Consider the following 17,819-nt stretch of genomic DNA (forward strand, 5'->3'; position numbering starts at 1 on the left):
GCGGGCGACGCTGTCTGTGAGCGCTCTTTCCTTTATAAGAGGAAAGAGCAGTAAGCAGTAAGCACTGACTGTCGGCACGAAGGTTCTGCTGCACCTTCACATTGCGGCTGTGGCATTCGGCTTAGAAACCATCGCTTTTGTGATTTCATTCATATTAGCGTTTGCTTGCAACTGCTAGCACTGTGTCTGTGTATCACTAGTAGCCCCTACTCCACGTACTGGGGGACAAAGAGGCTGACAGGGGGGTTCACGATAGAACCAATGCGCACAGACACATTCAGAGTGAACCCTCTTGTCATCCAGCCTGTGTGGTGCAGAGAGACGAGGTAACAAACAGGCATACATGCACATGTCAATTTATCGAGGCGGCAAAATTACCTACTTTGTTGTTGTTTTTTTAATCGATCGATTAATCGATTCATTGATTTATGGATTATCGTGACAGGCCTAGACCCCACAGCTACATCCGAAGACCTGCAGGCCTCACTTCCAAGTTCCAAGTTCCAAGACTCGTCTCAATTTTGCCAGAAAACATCTTGATGATCCCCAAGACCTTTGGTCTGACGAAACAAAAGTTGAACTTTTTGGTAGGTGTGTGTCCCATTACATCTGGCGTAAAAGTAACGCCGCATTTCGGAAAAAGAACATCGTAGCAGCAGTCAAATATGGTGGTGGTAGTGTGATGGTCTGGGGCTGTTTTGCTGCTTCAGGACCTGGAAGACTCACTGTGATGAATTCTTCTGTCTAACAAAAAGTCCTAAAGGAGAATGTCCGGCCATCTGTTGGTGACCTCAAGCTGAAACCAACTTGGGTTGTGCAGCAGGACAATGATCCAAAACACACCAGCAAGTCCACCTCTGAATGGCTGAAGAAAAACAAAATGAAGACTTTGGAGTGTCCTAGTCAAAGTCCTGACCTGAATCCTATTGAGATGCTGTGGCATGACCTTAAAAAGGCGCTTCATGCTGGAAAACCCTCCAATGTGGCTGAACGACAACAATTCTGCATGAGTGGGCCAAAATTCCTCCACAGCGTGGAAGAGACTCATTACAAGTTATCACAAACACTTGATTGCAGTTGTTGCTGCTAAGGGTGGCCCATCCACTTCTAATTATATCAACCAATCACTTGTTCACACTTGGCCATGTAGGTTTGGATTTTTTCCTCCATTAATAATAAAAAGTTTCATTTAAAAACTGCATTTTGTATATTTAAATGTGTTTGTTGATCTGAAACATTTCAGTGACAAACATGCAAAAAAGTAAAAAAGTCATAAATCAGGAAGTCCACTGTAATACTGTCCACTGTCATAATAATAGCAATAAATATATTGAACATATATTTTACTTGAAGTATCTATTTAGATGTGTCACTTTATATCTATACAGTATATATATAAAATACACACATTATTTGTTTTAGTTATTTTATGTGCTTGTTAAAATACAGTAAAGATATTCAAACTATTCAAACGGGAGGGCAGCAGGCCCAAGAAGAAATTTCAAGAAGCGTTTCCCAGTATGGCTTTACGTTGAGTTGTATTGGACAGTGCTGAACTTCTTTTTCCACTTGACAGTTACGAATGTTAAAAGGACTTGTTGTGCACTACTAGCAGCAATAACCGTTTGACCCCGGAACAGATGAATTCACTGAACATGGAAGTCTCAAAAGCCGCATCAGAACAAGGATTGGGTTGTGCGCTCCTAGTGGCTGTGGGCAGGATGCAGGAAGTAGGAAGTGACCTGCTAGCCAGTACAGACAAATAAGACATTTGACTGCAGCTTCCACAATGAGCTTGACCTTCTGAGAGCTACGTAGCGTGTGGAGTCTTTCGTGGCGCCACATGACTCTTTGATTGTTGTTATGAAGCCAATTTTCCACCTTTTTGGCAAATGTGCGTGATGAAGTGAAATTATGGGACGGAGGCGAGGGTAAGCTGTCATGCATTCTTCCATGAAAGCGTTCATTAAACACAGCTTAGCTCAGTCAGAGCAGGAAGTCTGACGGTATTAGCCTCACGCTGTGTTGCCACAGCGGCACCCAGCCTTTCTTCAAACATCGCCCACGCCAAAACTTCACCCCGATGGCTTGGAGGACAGCTTTACGTCAAAACACAACGCCACGGCCCGAGGTGGGGTTAGCTGCTTAGCCACTGAGCACGGAAGACACACAGAAGACAACAACTGGAGTATTTTTTCAACTTGACTGGAAAAAAAAACCTAAGAACTGAAATAGAAGCTTAGTGAGCCTATTATTGTTTTCTCACAAATAAACTGCAAGTCATTCAAGTCGGATTGACTTGAAACAAATGAAAACAAAATTTAAAAAAAATTAAAATGAAAAGTAAAATATATATATTAGAAATAAAAAAAATAAAATTACATAATAATACAAAGTATTATAAAATAATACAAATTAAAAAATAAATAAAATAAAAATACAAAATAAATAAAGCCAAAAATGAAAATCTCTAAAAATTATATTTTTTAAGTATTTAAAAGGTTAAGAACATTAATTTCAGCATACACACAGAAATAAACAATACAGAAATACAGAAATAAAACTTAAAAATAGAAAAATAATTTTTCCCATTTCTCAAAGGAAAAAATGAATTAAAATGTAAGAATAAAAGAAGAAATTTAAAAAATTAAAGAAACAAAAACAGAATCAAGCAAGAATCAATCAGAATCAAGAAGTTAGCAACTAATCATAAATGGTCGTAAATGGTTGAGCAACCGAGTCGTTCAAAACCCGCAAGTTTTTCCTGAATCGGGACTTGCGGGTATTCGTTAACACATTCACTTATAGCTAAATGAAAAAGGAAAGCGGGTACGGTGGCATTAATACTGCAACTCCTGCTCGCTCACTAACGCTGAGCTGAGACGAGCACTCGAAGAACCCGAACAACTCACAAAGCAAGACTCACAGGGGCCCGACCAGTGAACAAGTATTCCATGTCCATGTGTAGGTGGACTTGTTGCACATGTGCAAGTTTCTCAGGTAGTCGCTGCATTTGAGCACCGAATCATACGTCATATTGGACGAGGCAGGAGACACCCGGGAAGATGCCTAATTCATCTTCTGCATGGAAGTCCAAAGAAGATCTCACGGGTTTACCGGTAAGGCTAAAAAATTGCATCTCATAAAAACTCAGTCAGTAAAAAGAATGGAGTTCACCATCACCAATCACAATCAGCAATCCCGCGTTTATCGCAGTTAATTGGTCCCAGACGCATTAAGTGAATTTCAGGGAAGTACATTAAATTTAATAAAGGGGATATCTTCATAGTTATGCCACAGAAAACCTGTTTACAATTTTCTAATTACGCTTTTTAACAAGACAAAAAAATAACACTCCTTTACAATATATTACACGCCCAATATAGTAGATAGAATTAGAGAAAATAAGATAACATTGACTCACGCTAGTAGTTCCTTCTTGTTGTTTTTCTGAACAGCGGCTTTAAATGGCTTTACCCAGTAAAGTGTATTACCCAATACACTATGCAGAATAAGAGTAAATAAGCCATGGAAGACATAAATAAAACTCTTGCCCGAGCAGTGTCACAGTAAATGTCTTCCCTAAGGAACCTTAGTCAGGACTCTAGTGCCTGCTCACCGAACACCGACTGTAATAACTTTCCATTAATTTTTAACTGTCATTTTGCTTTTTTTGTGCAAATTGTGCGGCCTTAAAATGCAAAAAAGTGGACTTTTTTTTTTCTAATGTGTCCAACAGCCTTGCTAGCATAGGCCACGACAGTCAGACAAAAGTGTCTTTTTTTAACCAAGCAACATCGCCATCTCGTGGCCTGACATGTGGACGACAATGATTTTCTTCTGTGTGGGTTTTTTTTCTTTTTTGAGGTAAACTTAGATTGTTTTTCTTTTTTGGCCACTTTTACTCGGTTGTTTGTGTGTAGAAGAAAATTGCTTCCGGGATTATTAACCATTATTATTAACCAATGTCATCACTGAATGAGTCAGCAAAAAAGCGGCCATCTTTTCTCTACTAACCACCATTGTATAGAAATACAAGTCCAACAGTACTAACAGTAGTATTCTAACATTCACAATTACAATGGTTCTTCTGTTTTGTATTTGTATTTTAATTCATTCAGTTAAATCATTTCGTCATTTTTATACTTGAAAATGCTAAAATGTCAGAAGTACAGTTTACTTAAATATGCGGGGGTTTTTTTTACTAGTAATGGGTGTAAAAACCAAGATATAGTGAGGGTACGCTAGCATTTCTGCCAAAGCATTTTCGACACAGCCCAAAGGACACCACAAATGCAATGTTACAATCATGTGAAAAAATGAAAACACCCCAACGGGGCTCCGAAAAAACATAACTTTACATTAATTTTAAAACTGTCATTTTTACATGACATGACAACAAATTTAGAAGCTTTAAACTGCAAAACTGCACGTTTTTGTTTCGAATGTGTTGCTAGCACAGGCCACAGACAGAAGCGAACCAAGCCACATCGCCATCTAGTGGCCGACAATGTTTTTTCACCTCTGGGTTTCTTTTTTTGACGTGGGGGGGGGGCACTTTTACTCAGTTGTTTAAGTGTAAAAGAAAAATGCTTCTGGGATTATTAACGATGTAAAATACATTACTAAAAATTAAAAATGCAAAACATTTTTAAATGACAATTATTACCCAATAATTGTGGTAAAAAGTAAAGTTTGAAGCAAAACAATTGAGCCTTGTGTGTGGCTTTGAATCTTTATGATCATATAAATCTCATGTCAGGATGGCTTGCTATCACAGCATTTTTTGCTAGCATGGAAAAGGAATGAAATACAAAATATCAAAGCGCGATAAAACATTTCTTCAAAGCAGCTGACAAAACATTCGTTGCGTCTATTTACAAATCCTGAAACGTGTGTAGTGTGTTTCCAAGGTGATAATATCTGATATAGTGATCCCTTTAAATATTCAATTGCCATCTAACAAAATGTACAATAGAGCCTCTAAAATGTGTCATTTAAATGAAAAATCATTCAAAAAGCTGCTGTCTTGAACTTGATTTGGTTGATTGAAATGTTTTTTTAAAGCTAGATTGAGTTTTCTTCAAACGTACTCGGACCTGGCAAGCATGGTGCTCATCACTTGGTTCCTCCTCTGCAGGGCGGGCCGAGGCGGCTCCGCCCGGCACCTTTGGCAAGAAGAGCTCAGCAGGACGAGGGCGGCCATGATGAGGAGAAAGCCTCCCACCCAGCCGCAGAACAGGGCGTCCCCAAACTCCCAGCGCGGCACCACGTCGGGCACCGTGTCGTCAAAGAAGCGGACCACGGCCAGGCGGGCCACGTAGGAGACGGGGATCCAACAGAGCACCCCAGACAGAATCCCCAGAAATGCCCCCGTGATGGTCAAAATCCTCTTGGTCCTGCCGTCCTCCTCGCAGCTGTTGACCAGGGAGAGTCCTGGTATGGCCACCAGGAAGCCCAGCACACCCACGGCCAGGGAGGTGCACGTGAGGACGCGGGCCAGCTTGAGGTCCCAGGAGAGGCCCAGTAGGCTGTCGTAGGGCCGGCACTCCATGCCGCCCACATCCTGAACCACGCACGTCCCCCACAGGCCCAGCTCGTATCTCTCCAACGGCAGCAGAGCTGTGGACATGCTCAGCCACTGCGGCGATATAGTGGTCCCCAGAACGCACAGCCAGGCCCCCGCATAGACCAGCATGCCCAGCAGCTCAAGGGCGCGAGCACACTGCTCCATCGCTCCACCAAGAGCCACTCGCTCGCTAAGAGGCTGGGAGCAGGGGGGTGCAACTGTGTAGCCACTCAAAGGAGCAAATGTCCTCTGCTCAAGACAAGCAGGAGGCGAGTGGTCCGCCCCTTTGCCGCCCCCCTCCTTTTTGTGCCAATGTGCAGCAGGGGCAGAGGTGTGTGGCCGCTCGTCCAAGACCAACGGCCGTCACATGGAACCTGATTTCCTCCTTTCGGACGTATAAACACACAACACAGATAACTTTAAAGCCGGGGTGTCCCAAGCGCCGCTCAGAGACGATTTGTGGCCCGCAACTGTTTTTTTCATTGGCCCCCGGCACATCCTAAAAATATCATTTAACATGGGGAAAAAAAATATCAAAAATGAAAACATTTTACAAGAATAAAGTCAAAATATGAAGAGAAAAATGATGCTGTAATATGTGGAAAAATAACATCTTTTTAGTAGCAGAAAGCTGAAATATTAAGAAATACATTCTTTTTTTAAGTTGAAAAATTATAAAAAACAAGAAGCAAAGATGTAATTTTCGGAAAATTAGATTGCAGAAAAAGTGTGTCACAAGAAAAAAGTCAAAATATGGGAAGAAAGTCAGAATTACAAAAAGAACATTTACAAGAAAGTTTAAATAGTTAGAACATTTTAATAAACAACAACAGAAATGGAAAAAACAGCTGTCATTTTATGAGAATAAAGTAAAAATATTAAGCGTCGTACAATATTCTAACAAAAAAGTCACAATTTTACGAGAATAAACTCGTCATATTATGAAGAAAAGAGACATAGAGTTGAAATATAAATATGATTTTTGCTTTTAATTTTTGATGTTATGAGAAACAAACAAAACAAAATAAAGTTGTCATTTTTGAAAACTTAGGTTGACGAAAAAGTTATAGTATTATGGGAATAAACATTATGGAAATAAAGACATAAAAAATAGGAAAAATTGTGGCATTTTAGTAGCATAAAGATGAAATAGTAAAGAAAGACTACATTTTTTTAAGTTGTAATATTATTTAAAAATATCGAATAAATAAAATGTCATTTTTGGAAAATTAAATTGCGGAAAAAGTTGTAGTGTCACGAAAATAAAGTCAAAATATTATGGGAATAAAGTCATAAGAAAATGTAAAAAGAAGGAAGTTGAAAGAGTTGGAAAATGAAGAAAAATGGAAAATACAGCTATGATTTTACCAGAATAAAGTGAAAACATTAAGATGAAAAAGTGTTATTCTAATGAGAAAAAAGTCCCAATATTACGAGAATAAGCTCGGAATATTACGAGGAAAAGTAAAGTCATTCTAGTAGCATAATAATGAAAAAAAGTTGTTTTCGTTTTTGTTTTTTTTAAAAGCTGTAATATTATGAGAAACAAAAGTAGTCATTTTTGGAAAATGAGGTTGGAGGGAAAAGTTATATTAGAAATTATATTATAAAATTATGGGAATTAAAATCCCAATATTACGAGAAGAACATTTACGAGGATTATTTGAGTAGAAAGTTGAAACACGTGGAAAACGCTGTCAGTATTTTTCCACCTGACCGGAGAAGTGTGTCACGTCTGCTGCGTTCTACTTTTCCTCAGAAAAACAGTCACATTGTATCATTTAGATATCACATCCTGTTGCCTTTCATCTTGAACACATGCACACACAAAAACATGGCAGTTATGGCTGCACAGAGGCCGGCTTTAACTGTGAAACCACATGTATGCTATTTTTTCATTTTTATTACACATATGCCTTTTGTATTGTTTGTTTCCAATAACCGCACATGCAAATCACAAGTCTAAGTGCCAAGCAGAAATGTGAGATACAAATATTACTATCATTCACTTGACACAACAACAAAATAAACTCTTGCAGGCAGTACACATTTTCGGTGAAAATTGACAGAACAAATACATTTAGCAAAAAAAGAAGTCTTTCAGATTTTTGGAAATGATTTGATTTATACAATAAAATCAATATATTTTTAAAAAGTACATAAATGATAATAAAATGAATATATATTATATAATATACTGTATATGCATTAGATGTACATATTAGAAAAATACAAATAAAAACAACTTTTAAATGACATAAATCAATAAAGTATGTGTCTTTTGGATTTTTTACCATAAATATGTGCAATAATATAAATAGATTTAAAAAATGAACATGGACATAAATAGGGCAGCTCAGGAGGTAGAGCAGGTCGTGCAGAAACCGGAAGGTTGGCGGCTCGATCCTCGCTTCCTCCAGGAGTGTCATTGTGTCTTTCGGTAAGACACTTCACCCCCCCCCCCCCGCCTACAGTGCTGCCCACACTGGTGTATGAATGTGAATGGATGACTGGTGGTGTTCGGAGAGGCCGGAGGCGTGAATTGGCAGCCATGTTTTCGTCACACTAACCCAGGACAGCTGTGTCTACAGATGTAGTTAACCACCAGCAGTGTGTGGCTGAGGAGTGAATGAATAATGGGTTCACTTCATTGTGAAGCGCTTTGGGTACATTGAATAGCACTCTAAAAAAATCTAATCCATTATTATTATTATTATTAATAGTAATAACATTAATCTATATTTTTAAAATACTACAAAATTTAATAAAATAATAAAAAATATATTTTAGGGGCCGCACAGTAGCCTAGCGGTTAGCATGTTGGCCACACAGTCAGCAGATCGGGAAGATGTGGGTTCCAACCTCCGCTTTGCTCCACATTTCACATTAATGTTAGGTTCATTGGAGACTCTAAATTGTCCATAGGTATGAATGTGGGTGTGGATGCTTGTTTGTCTATATGTGCCCTGCCATTGGCTGGCCACCAGTCCAGGGTGTACTCTGCCTCTCGCCCGAAGTCAGCTGGGATAGGCTCCAGCATACCCACGACCCTAATGAGGATAAGCGGCATAGAAGATGGATGGATGGATAACAACATAAAAAAGAAGTTGCTTTTGCGCCCACATCAAACGCTATGGTGGGCCAAACCCACGCCGTGAGTTTGACACCTGTCTAGTTGAAGGACATACGTCCCACATCGACATCTTTTTATGTTGAACACACACAGTCTCGTTCAGTGCAGAGCCGCATGCCTCCTTGTGGGACTCCCACAGCGAGCTCTGTGTTATTTTTAACACCAAAGTATGAAATATCCGAATGCATCGACACTGCGTTCTGACTGGATGAGCAAGGTGTTCAGTCAATGAGACACGAAAAAGACGCAGATTCCATAACCATGAAGAAAAATATCGGAAGAAAATAGAGTTTAATTGTGAATGGATATATTATTCCTGCCTTCACTGCCAATGAAGTGCTTGATATGTGGCGTGAAATAAGCAAACAGAAAATGGAACGCTGAAAGACATTTTCAAAACACGCACTCAGTTTTTTCTGGAAAGTACCCAACTGCAGATGGTCGGAAGGGCGCGCTTTGGGAACTACTACAGAAGGTTGAGAAGGGCAAACATATTTTCAAGAAGTGGATGAAGGCTCCACACTCAATACAGCTGCTAGCCGCTGCTAGCCGCTGCACTGGAGGAGTAGGAGGAGGAAGCCGTTCACAGATGGAAAATACATGAAAGAATCGTTCATAAAAATATCACAGCATCTCTTCTCCAAATTTAAAACCAAAAGAAATGATCGAGAAAATGAAAGACTGCAAAGACAGTCAAGGAAAGGACCAATACGTCAACAAAGACCAGTCGGCAAAATGATGACATTAAATCAGCAAGCATATTGAATTGCCTGCAGTGAGTCAAGTGATGTAAACCATATTGAGCAGACAGCACTGATAAGCACATACGTCAACTCTGATGGGCTTTTTTATGTTCAAGTTGTCACCATAACACATTTTGCTGGTTGATAATTATTTGGATAGAGGTGTAAAGGCCACACGGTGGTCTAGTGGTTAGCATGTTGGTTAGCATGTTAGCAGTCTAGAGATCGGAAAGACCTGGGTTTGATTCTCCCCTGGGCATCTCTGTGTGGAGTTTGCATGTTCTCCCCGTGCGTCCCCGAAGCTGCCTGTACGTATGTTTTGGCAATGTAGCCAGCGATCAAATGATCAAATGCCACAGTAAGCGTTGACTGTCGAGACGAAGGCTTCACTGCTAGCTGCCCGTGTCAGTCATTGACCATGTTCATTCTGTTTAAAACCGAAATGTTCCCACACTTTGTCAGCTGTGGTATTCGCCTCAGAAACCATCGCTTCTGGGACTGACTCACGACGCTAACTGCTAAACCTTCTGTACAACAGTAGCCCCGCCTCCACAAAGAGGCCCCACTAGAGTTCATTCCACGATAGAACCAATGCACATAGACAGATGCAGAGTGAACCCTCTTGTCATCCAGCCTGTGTGGCACAGAGACACCAGCAAATGAAACACACCCATTTTTTATTGTTCGATTAATCGATTTATCGATTATCGTGACTGGCCTATTGGCTACCTTTTATTTTTATTTTACACAAATATGGGAATGAATCAAAAAAGCCTACATAGTTCAGTTGTAACAAGTACAATTTTAAAAAGATTAAAACTTTTAAAAGTTTATAAGCCTACAGGCGAGGCTAAGGGTGTCCAAAGTGCAGCCCGGCCCGTGGCTGTTTTTTATAGGCCCTCGGCACATTCTAAAACTACAATTAAAAGTTACACTTAATAAAAACAACAGCAAAAAAGAGCAGCAATTTTACAGACAATATATTAAGACAATGCATAGCATAATGTTGGAAAATTCAAGGAAAAAAAGGCAAAATATAAGAAACAAACAAAAAATAAAGTTGCAATTTTATAGAAAACAGGCTGGGTAAAAGTTATGTTCTACAGCGAAAATAATATTAGAAAAGAAAAAAATAAAGGAAAAATTTGGATTACAAACATACTGTAATTTTTAGAAATTACAAATAAAATATATTCAGATATTTATTCAACAACTATGTACAGATTATTTTATAAATACAATCATTATTTTTTTTATAAAAATCTTTTTAAACGTACCACACAAGATAAAAAAAGAAGCCAAGAAAAAAAAGAATTCCATCCTTAAATGTAATTTCCAAGCATTATGGTAGGAAATAACATCTAATATAAGTGTCGAAATAAAGGGTTAACCACCAAAAATAATAATTAAAAAAAAAAGAAATGAATGAAGTGTGATAAAAGAAGTCTAAGTTTAGTTGAACTATCAGCATCACCACTAGAGGGCGCTGTCATCAAGCAACATGATGTTGAACAACCTGAAACCCGGTTCCAATGTGTCTCCAAAGTATAAACACCCCTTTAAACTGAGTTGCGTTGTGTGTTCCACTTGTGTTGGACCCACCAGTTAAGAATCACTGCAACATTGACAAGAAATAACTATCATCTGGAAACCCTAACCCTAACCCTAACACGGTTTGCCGCAGATAGATTTTTGACCTCGCTACGGGTAAACTTTGACCTCAAGCCGCATCCTTTACTGAAAGCGAAACACCCCAGAGGCTACGTGCCTGCTGTACGTACACCACGTTTGGAGACGATGGGGTGAAAGTTGCATGAGAAGTACTTTTTCCCCCCATCAACATGTGTTTGTAGTAAGAACACTGCAGCTTATTGTGTCGCTGTGAGAACACGAGGCCTGTGGGACACGTCCTGTAGGAGGAGGCTGTGTCGATCTTCCACAAGCGCTGCAGGAGATAGAAATGCAGAGATAAAACTCCCCCTCAGGTGGAGAACAAACACTCAGCTGACTGCAAAATCAGTCACATGCAGACACATTTTGTCCAACTGGTACTAAATTACTGGTCTAAATTACACCCATTTATTCTTTCCCTTTCTATTAACTCCAAATTTAAACATCATGTCATGTCATCATGTCACTATTGTATGGTATTTTAATGACAGTCCACTCCAATAGAGCTGCGAGTAATCCAACAGGTTTAAAAAAAGTGTTCATGATTATTATTAATAACTATATTTGTAGAAACCATAAGAAAGGTTTCACTATTGGTATATCACATATTTAGCATTTTGTGTTGATCATAATTTGCTAACAAAGTCAGCATTCATTCCGTTAGTTCATGTGACACTAATTCATTTGCAGAGAAACAGCGAGCTCTGCTGACAAAGCCATGTAATGACAGTCCACTCCAAACTAGCAGCTTGGATTACTAGTATTTTAGTAATCCAAGCAGCAACCCTAACCCCAGCCCAGCACTAGCCTCAACCCTCAACCAAACCACACTGTTGCCACACTGGCCCAAACCCAAACCTAACCTTAACCAAAACGCCAATTCAAAACAAAATCCTTAAACCTAATCTGAGGCCCAACCCTAACCACAGCCCCAAGCAAAACCCAACTCCAATCAAAACCCTACCCAATCAAAAACCAAGGCAATGCCAACCAAAACCCGATTCTTATTTTTTCCTACTCAGCAACATAAGATTTCAAAAGGAAGTACTGATTAACTTAATAAAAATGGAGTAAAGATATGCTGATGCTCCATTGCATCAGTAGGGTAAAACTAACCTGTCTCAGCGCGGTGTAAACCACACGTGTCAAACTCGTGCCCTGGAGGGCCGAGACGCTGCAGGTTTTCTCTCCAACCAGTTTCTTCAGCAGCTGATTTCATTGATGAGCTCCTTCCCTCAAACTGAAGGTGTTGATCATTAAAATCACCTGCTTTAGTGACTGGCTGGAAAGAAAACCTGCAGTGTCTCGGCTCTCCATGGCACCAGTTTGACACCCCTGGTCTAAACCCTGCTCACGTTCAAGGGTGAACAATCCAACGCGTGGCTTTGTTGACTGAGAAAGATTACGTCAAAATATAACACTAACCAACAGATGTTTTCCGGAAGCCCCATGCTGGGGAGGCAGCATCTGAGACAGAGCCTGATGAAACAATGGTATCACCTCACCTGCCGTAATTTCGTTCACATGTGTTGAAATGTAATCCTCACAGTCCGCAGACAGCATACATGTGACTGAAGTTATATCTGTCAATTACACAGTCTACAGACGTGTTCACCTGAAGGCTGTCTTTCAAAGAGCCCCGTTGGTCGTGAGAACGTGACAGTCGGCCACAAGAATGAGCGTTTTGTCACACGTAGTTGTTCACTGCGCCTCCGACCAAGAGTGCTTGAATGCTTTTATTTTCACAAGAGGCAACACTGCAGATGCTCATACAGACTTCGTTAGAAAACAACAACGTGAATACAGTGTTTCATCCGTATATGGAAAAGTACATGAAATAATATTAATTTGAATCACAAAAAAAAAACAAAAAAAAAACACACATCCGTAGTAAAAGTGGATTACAAAGTGACGCTGGATGTAAATACATTTCTTTAAGAATGAGGATAAGTAAAAACGCTCAAGTGCTATTTGTTCAAAGCTACAAAATACACTTAAAAAGCAGGAAGCAGTTTTATTTGTTTTTTTTTTACTTTCTAATTTCCTTCAAGGAAAAGTACTATAAAATAAGTTACAGTACAGTGAAGTTTTGTTCCCGTCTGGCAAGCAGAAGACACTCAAACAGGAATGAAAGACTTTCTTCATCAACAGTGAGCGAGTGTTTTTTTGTGTGTTTTTTTTTACCTGTTTCAACGCCTTCCTTTGCTGCCTGCTGGCCACAAACACTTCATGACTTTTATATGTGTGTGTGCGTGTGTGTGTGCGTGCGTGCGTGTGTGTGAGGGAGGGGGATCAGAGGAAAGAAAGAAAGTAGCACAAATACTTCATGTGGAGTCGCGTGATGCAGAGAAGCAGTCACACATCGTCAGCCGGCAAAGGAGGTATGTTGAACCTTGGTCTGGTGAAGAACGCCATCTTCTCTCTGCAACCAAATGCACAGCTTTATTGCCTGTTTTCCAAATAAAACTTGCAGGTGATTCAGAAATTGTGCGCATCCACATTTCAGTGCGATCGCCATATGCGGAAATCCCTTCTTCATGGCGGTTCATTGGTTCCAGACCCGACAGTGACAAGTGAATTTCCACAAAGTAGGATTCCTTATTTAGAAATGGAATATTTTGGTAGTTCAAGCATAAAAAACCTGTTTAGGACCCTCTAACATTTAACATTATTGGAACCCTCTAGATATGAAATAACACCCCCACCTTTACACGCCTATTATCCAATATAGTAGGCATAATAAAAGAAAATATGACATTTCGGACATAGAAAACCTGTTTACGACCTTCTAAATTCGCTTTTTACGCCCTGTAGACATGAAACAACACCCCCATAGTAACCTATAATAGGAGTGTAACTCCTATTATGCAATATAGTAGACATAATAAGAGAAAATATGACATATAAGACATAGAAAACCTATTTATGACCTTCTAAATTATCTTTTTAACACCCTCTAGACATGAAATAACACCCCTATAGTCACCTTTACATTGCTATTATCCAATATAGTAGGCATAATAAGAGAAAATAAGACATATAAGACATAAAAAACCTGTTTACGGCCATCTATATACACTTTTTACACTAGACATGAAATAACACTCCTATAGTCACCTTTACACTCCTATAGTCACCTTTACTCTCCAATATAGTACACATAATAAGACAAAATATGCAAATATGCAAAAATGCAAAAAATATGCAAAAATGCAAATACTACTATGCCTCAAGTCATTCGCTTTACCAGATAAAAGTGCGAGGTCCCAGCCTGCTATCCTGAGGGAAACTTTGGCAGGAACCAGCTGGTTCGATTAGTCTTTCGCCCCTATAACCAGGTCGTAGGACCAATTTGCACGTCAGGACAGGTTAAGCGAATGTTTAGATTTTGTCATTTCGAGCTGTGAATCCTTTTACTCCAACTACACCAACATATACAGTATACTGCTGTACACTAGGTCCCCAACTTGCAAACATCCGACTTGCGAACATTCGGAGATACGAATGCAAGCTGACTGGTCTATATTTTCATGTATTTTGCCTTGTAGTAACTCCATATTTATACTGTACTGCTACATGCTTGACCAGTAGAGGGCACTGTGACACTGCTAATGGGACCAACAGGTAGAGGAAGAGGGTGAGGAGAGAGTGTAAAGGAGACAGGGAAAGCTAAATTGTAGCTGTAGATGCAACCCGGATAGAACGTGTGATTAAAGTTTATGAAGAGTTAATAGGCCTGCTTAATTCTACACCACCCACAGAACACTACCTCTTTTAGTAGAGTCTAACGACGACCATTTGTCCTTTTTTTCAATAACTCCTTCTCCACCACAACGACGTATGCTCGACCACTCCTCTTCAAAAGTAAATAACATTTATCATTACGTATTATATCATTTTTATTATTATTGTTTTTTTCATTAATTATCCTCGTTTAATATTACTACTGCATCCAAACTCATATTTACATACATACACATATACTGTATATGTATACACGTACATGTAGTACCTATATCATTGGTAATATTACCTTTTGTTGGACTTACAAACAAATCGACTTGCGAACGGTCGTCTGGAACCAATTGTGTTCGTAAGTTGGAGAGTTTGGCTCTCGTAATTTTAATATGTCGACTTACATGTGACTACATGTTTTTCCTAATAATATTAGGACTTTATACTCATAAAACTACTTTTTTTCATCATCATCATCATCATCATGTCTTTATTCTGGTAAAATTACCACTGGTTTTTTTTAATCATTTTTACTGTTTTCTTGTTTAATTGTATATTTAGAATGTGCCGTGGCCATTCCAAAAAACAACCACAGACCGCAAATCGCCCATACTTTGGACGCCTCTGCAATATAGTGTTCAAGACAGTTTACCTTGCAGGGGAGGAAAATCCGTGGTGGACCGGAAGTGACATAGGAGGTTCAGATTTGAGTTTTAGCTTATTAGCATTCAGTTTTCTTTCAAAAACATACCTGAACATACCACACCAGATAAAAAAGAATCCAAGAAAAGCAACAACAACAAAAAAATCCAAAAATATGTGTGTAATTTCCAAGCATCGTAATGCTTGTCAAAAAAAGTGTCAAAATAAAAGGGTTAACCACCAAAAATAACAATAAAATAATAAAGTGTGATAAAAAAGAATCTTGACTTAGAAGTTAAAAATAAATAGTTAACTAAACTAGATAAGAAATTAGTGCCGATGTCAAACGTGTGTTTGGTCGGCCATGTAGGCCTCAGCAACATCACCGGAGGGCGTTGTGATTAATCCACATGACGGTTGAAGCCCAAATGGTTGAGCAGTACTTGTCTGCTTGTTGTGTTTTTGTTGCTAAGTTTGCAAAAGAGGTGGTTACCTGAATGTCTGAACAGGAAGGGGTTCCTTGTGGCTCTGCCCCCTCATCTGCCGAACCTCTTTGGAGGCCTTCCTCAGCCTCCTCCCAGCTTCCTCCTCCTGCCGCTGCTCCTGTTTGCTTTGACCCGCCTGCAGAAGAGGGCAAAAAGAAGTCATGAGTGGTGGACCCTTGCTGTGAAGTCACATTATGCCTCACCTGTCTGTGGGCCTCCCTAAGGAGGAGGCGGAAGCGCTCGTCTCTCAGGGCCCAGTGGGGCAGCTCGCCGGCCTCGCTGGCCTGCGGTTCCTCCAGTCGCAGCTTCAGCTCCCTCAGGGCGCTCAGCTCCTCCATCAACTGCCTCTGGCGCGTCCTGCAGGCCTGGAGGTCCAGCTCCAGATCCAGGGAGGTGCGCGTGGGTTGCTCGGCCAGGGAGGAGCGGTACGACTGCTGCCAAGGGGGGGAGCGAAAGGACACACCCTCAACTTCTAAAGAAACAACCGGCAGCAACCACAACACACTCTATACCTGCTTATAGCGCAGTGTTCTTCGCTCCAAAGTGTTTCGGACAAAAGGCGACTTCTTTGGTAGAGTTGAGCTGTCACTGTCGCTGCGATACAACTGAAAAGAACCAGAAAATGTTAAATGTTCTTAGAACTTCATATTTAGATTAAAACAAAGGCAACAAATGTCAAAACAAATGTACTGACACGCTAATTTTGCCAGCCTCCATTCACCGCCCGCCAGCATGTAGCTTTGTGCACAATTATTAGGCATTAATAAGGAATTGATTGATGTCTTTTTCTGCATAGTTTCCAAATCCAAGCTGTGGAAACTTGAATGCTGATTGGATGTAAGCATACTGTATCTGCTGCTGTTTATTTGTTTTACTGAGGGAGGGTGTGGCCAATTATGACAACAATGAGAGTTCAAAGGCAAACTGCATCCAACAAGTAACACAGCACTTCACTTTTTCATGTATTAAAAATAGATAAAGACTTAATAAATGACATGTACGTTGTAATTGTGCCGTCATATTCCAAAAGACTTGAGACTTGAGTAATTACTGCCAAAGTGCATCAACAAATTGAGTAAAGGCTATGAATACTTATGTAAATGTATTCTTTTTAAAATTTTTTAAATTAAATTTAGAAACATTTCAAGCTTTTTTCATGTTTTCATTATGGGGTGCGTAGAATTTTTATGAAAAGAATGAATTTATTCCAGTTTGGAATAAGGCAGAATTACAGTGCATCTGGAAAGAATTCACAACCATTCCCACATTTTGCGACGTCGCTGTCTTACCAAATGGAATAAATTCTTTTTTGGTCTTTAAAAATTCTACACACAACATCCCACAATGACATTAACTTTTTAAAAAAAATGTTTGCAAAGTTTTTGAATCAATTTATTCGATAAAAAAAAACATTTCTAATAAACTTTTGAAACATAAAAAAAATCCTGTTTTCATGTTATCATTATGAGAAGTTGTGTGTAGAATTTTAAGGGAAAAAAATAATTTATTCATTTTGATAAGGCTGTACCACAACAAAATGTATGAAACTAGAAGGGTTGTAAATACTTTGAAAATTAATGCACTGTAATTTATTATGTTACAAACTTATTCCAAAATGGAACAAATTCATCATTTTCCTAAAAAATACATAAAATAAGTTCTATTGAAATGCTTGAAATTTATGAAACATAAAAAACATGTATATAATTATTCACAGCCTTTGCTCAATACTCTATTGATTTACCTTTGACGGCAGTTACAGCCTCAAGTCTTTTGAATGTAATGCCACAAGCACAATTTGAATTTTTATGCACATGCAATAAATTAGCTTATTCCAAAAT

The 17,819-nt window shown here is 39.3% G+C and overlaps 2 protein-coding genes across 3 annotated transcripts in view; both read right to left on the reverse strand.

Moving 5' to 3' along the window:
• Positions 1-4,646: 4,646 nt before the first annotated feature.
• LOC129188996 (putative claudin-24) lies at positions 4,647-5,765 on the reverse strand. Its single transcript, XM_054790194.1, has one exon. It carries the CDS (start codon positions 5,732-5,734, stop codon positions 5,084-5,086), a length of 651 nt encoding a protein of 216 aa, XP_054646169.1. The 5' UTR covers positions 5,735-5,765; the 3' UTR covers positions 4,647-5,083.
• A 6,656-nt stretch (positions 5,766-12,421) lies between these two features.
• wwc3 (WWC family member 3) overlaps positions 12,422-17,819 on the reverse strand; it is a 57,315-nt gene continuing 51,917 nt past the window's right edge. The window contains exons 20-23 of one of the 2 annotated variants that reach the window (XM_054789502.1): positions 16,491-16,583; positions 16,182-16,409; positions 15,987-16,114; positions 12,422-13,538 (exon numbers count right to left, since the gene is read on the reverse strand). In XM_054789502.1, coding sequence (XP_054645477.1) covers positions 13,472-13,538; positions 15,987-16,114; positions 16,182-16,409; positions 16,491-16,583 — 516 coding nt within the window. In that variant the 3' untranslated portion in view covers positions 12,422-13,471. Of the gene's footprint in view, positions 13,539-15,986; positions 16,115-16,181; positions 16,413-16,490; positions 16,584-17,819 lie in introns of both variants that reach the window. The other variant, XM_054789501.1, reaches the window with a different exon arrangement.

This window comes from Dunckerocampus dactyliophorus, chromosome 10, assembly GCF_027744805.1.
Source record: "Dunckerocampus dactyliophorus isolate RoL2022-P2 chromosome 10, RoL_Ddac_1.1, whole genome shotgun sequence".
NCBI classification, from domain to species: Eukaryota; Metazoa; Chordata; class Actinopteri; order Syngnathiformes; family Syngnathidae; genus Dunckerocampus; species Dunckerocampus dactyliophorus.

Coding starts and splice junctions, on each gene's coding strand:
- LOC129188996 (XM_054790194.1), bottom strand. CDS start 5,734: ATGGAGCAGTGTGCTCGCGCCCTTGAGCTGCTGGGCATGCTGGTCTAT.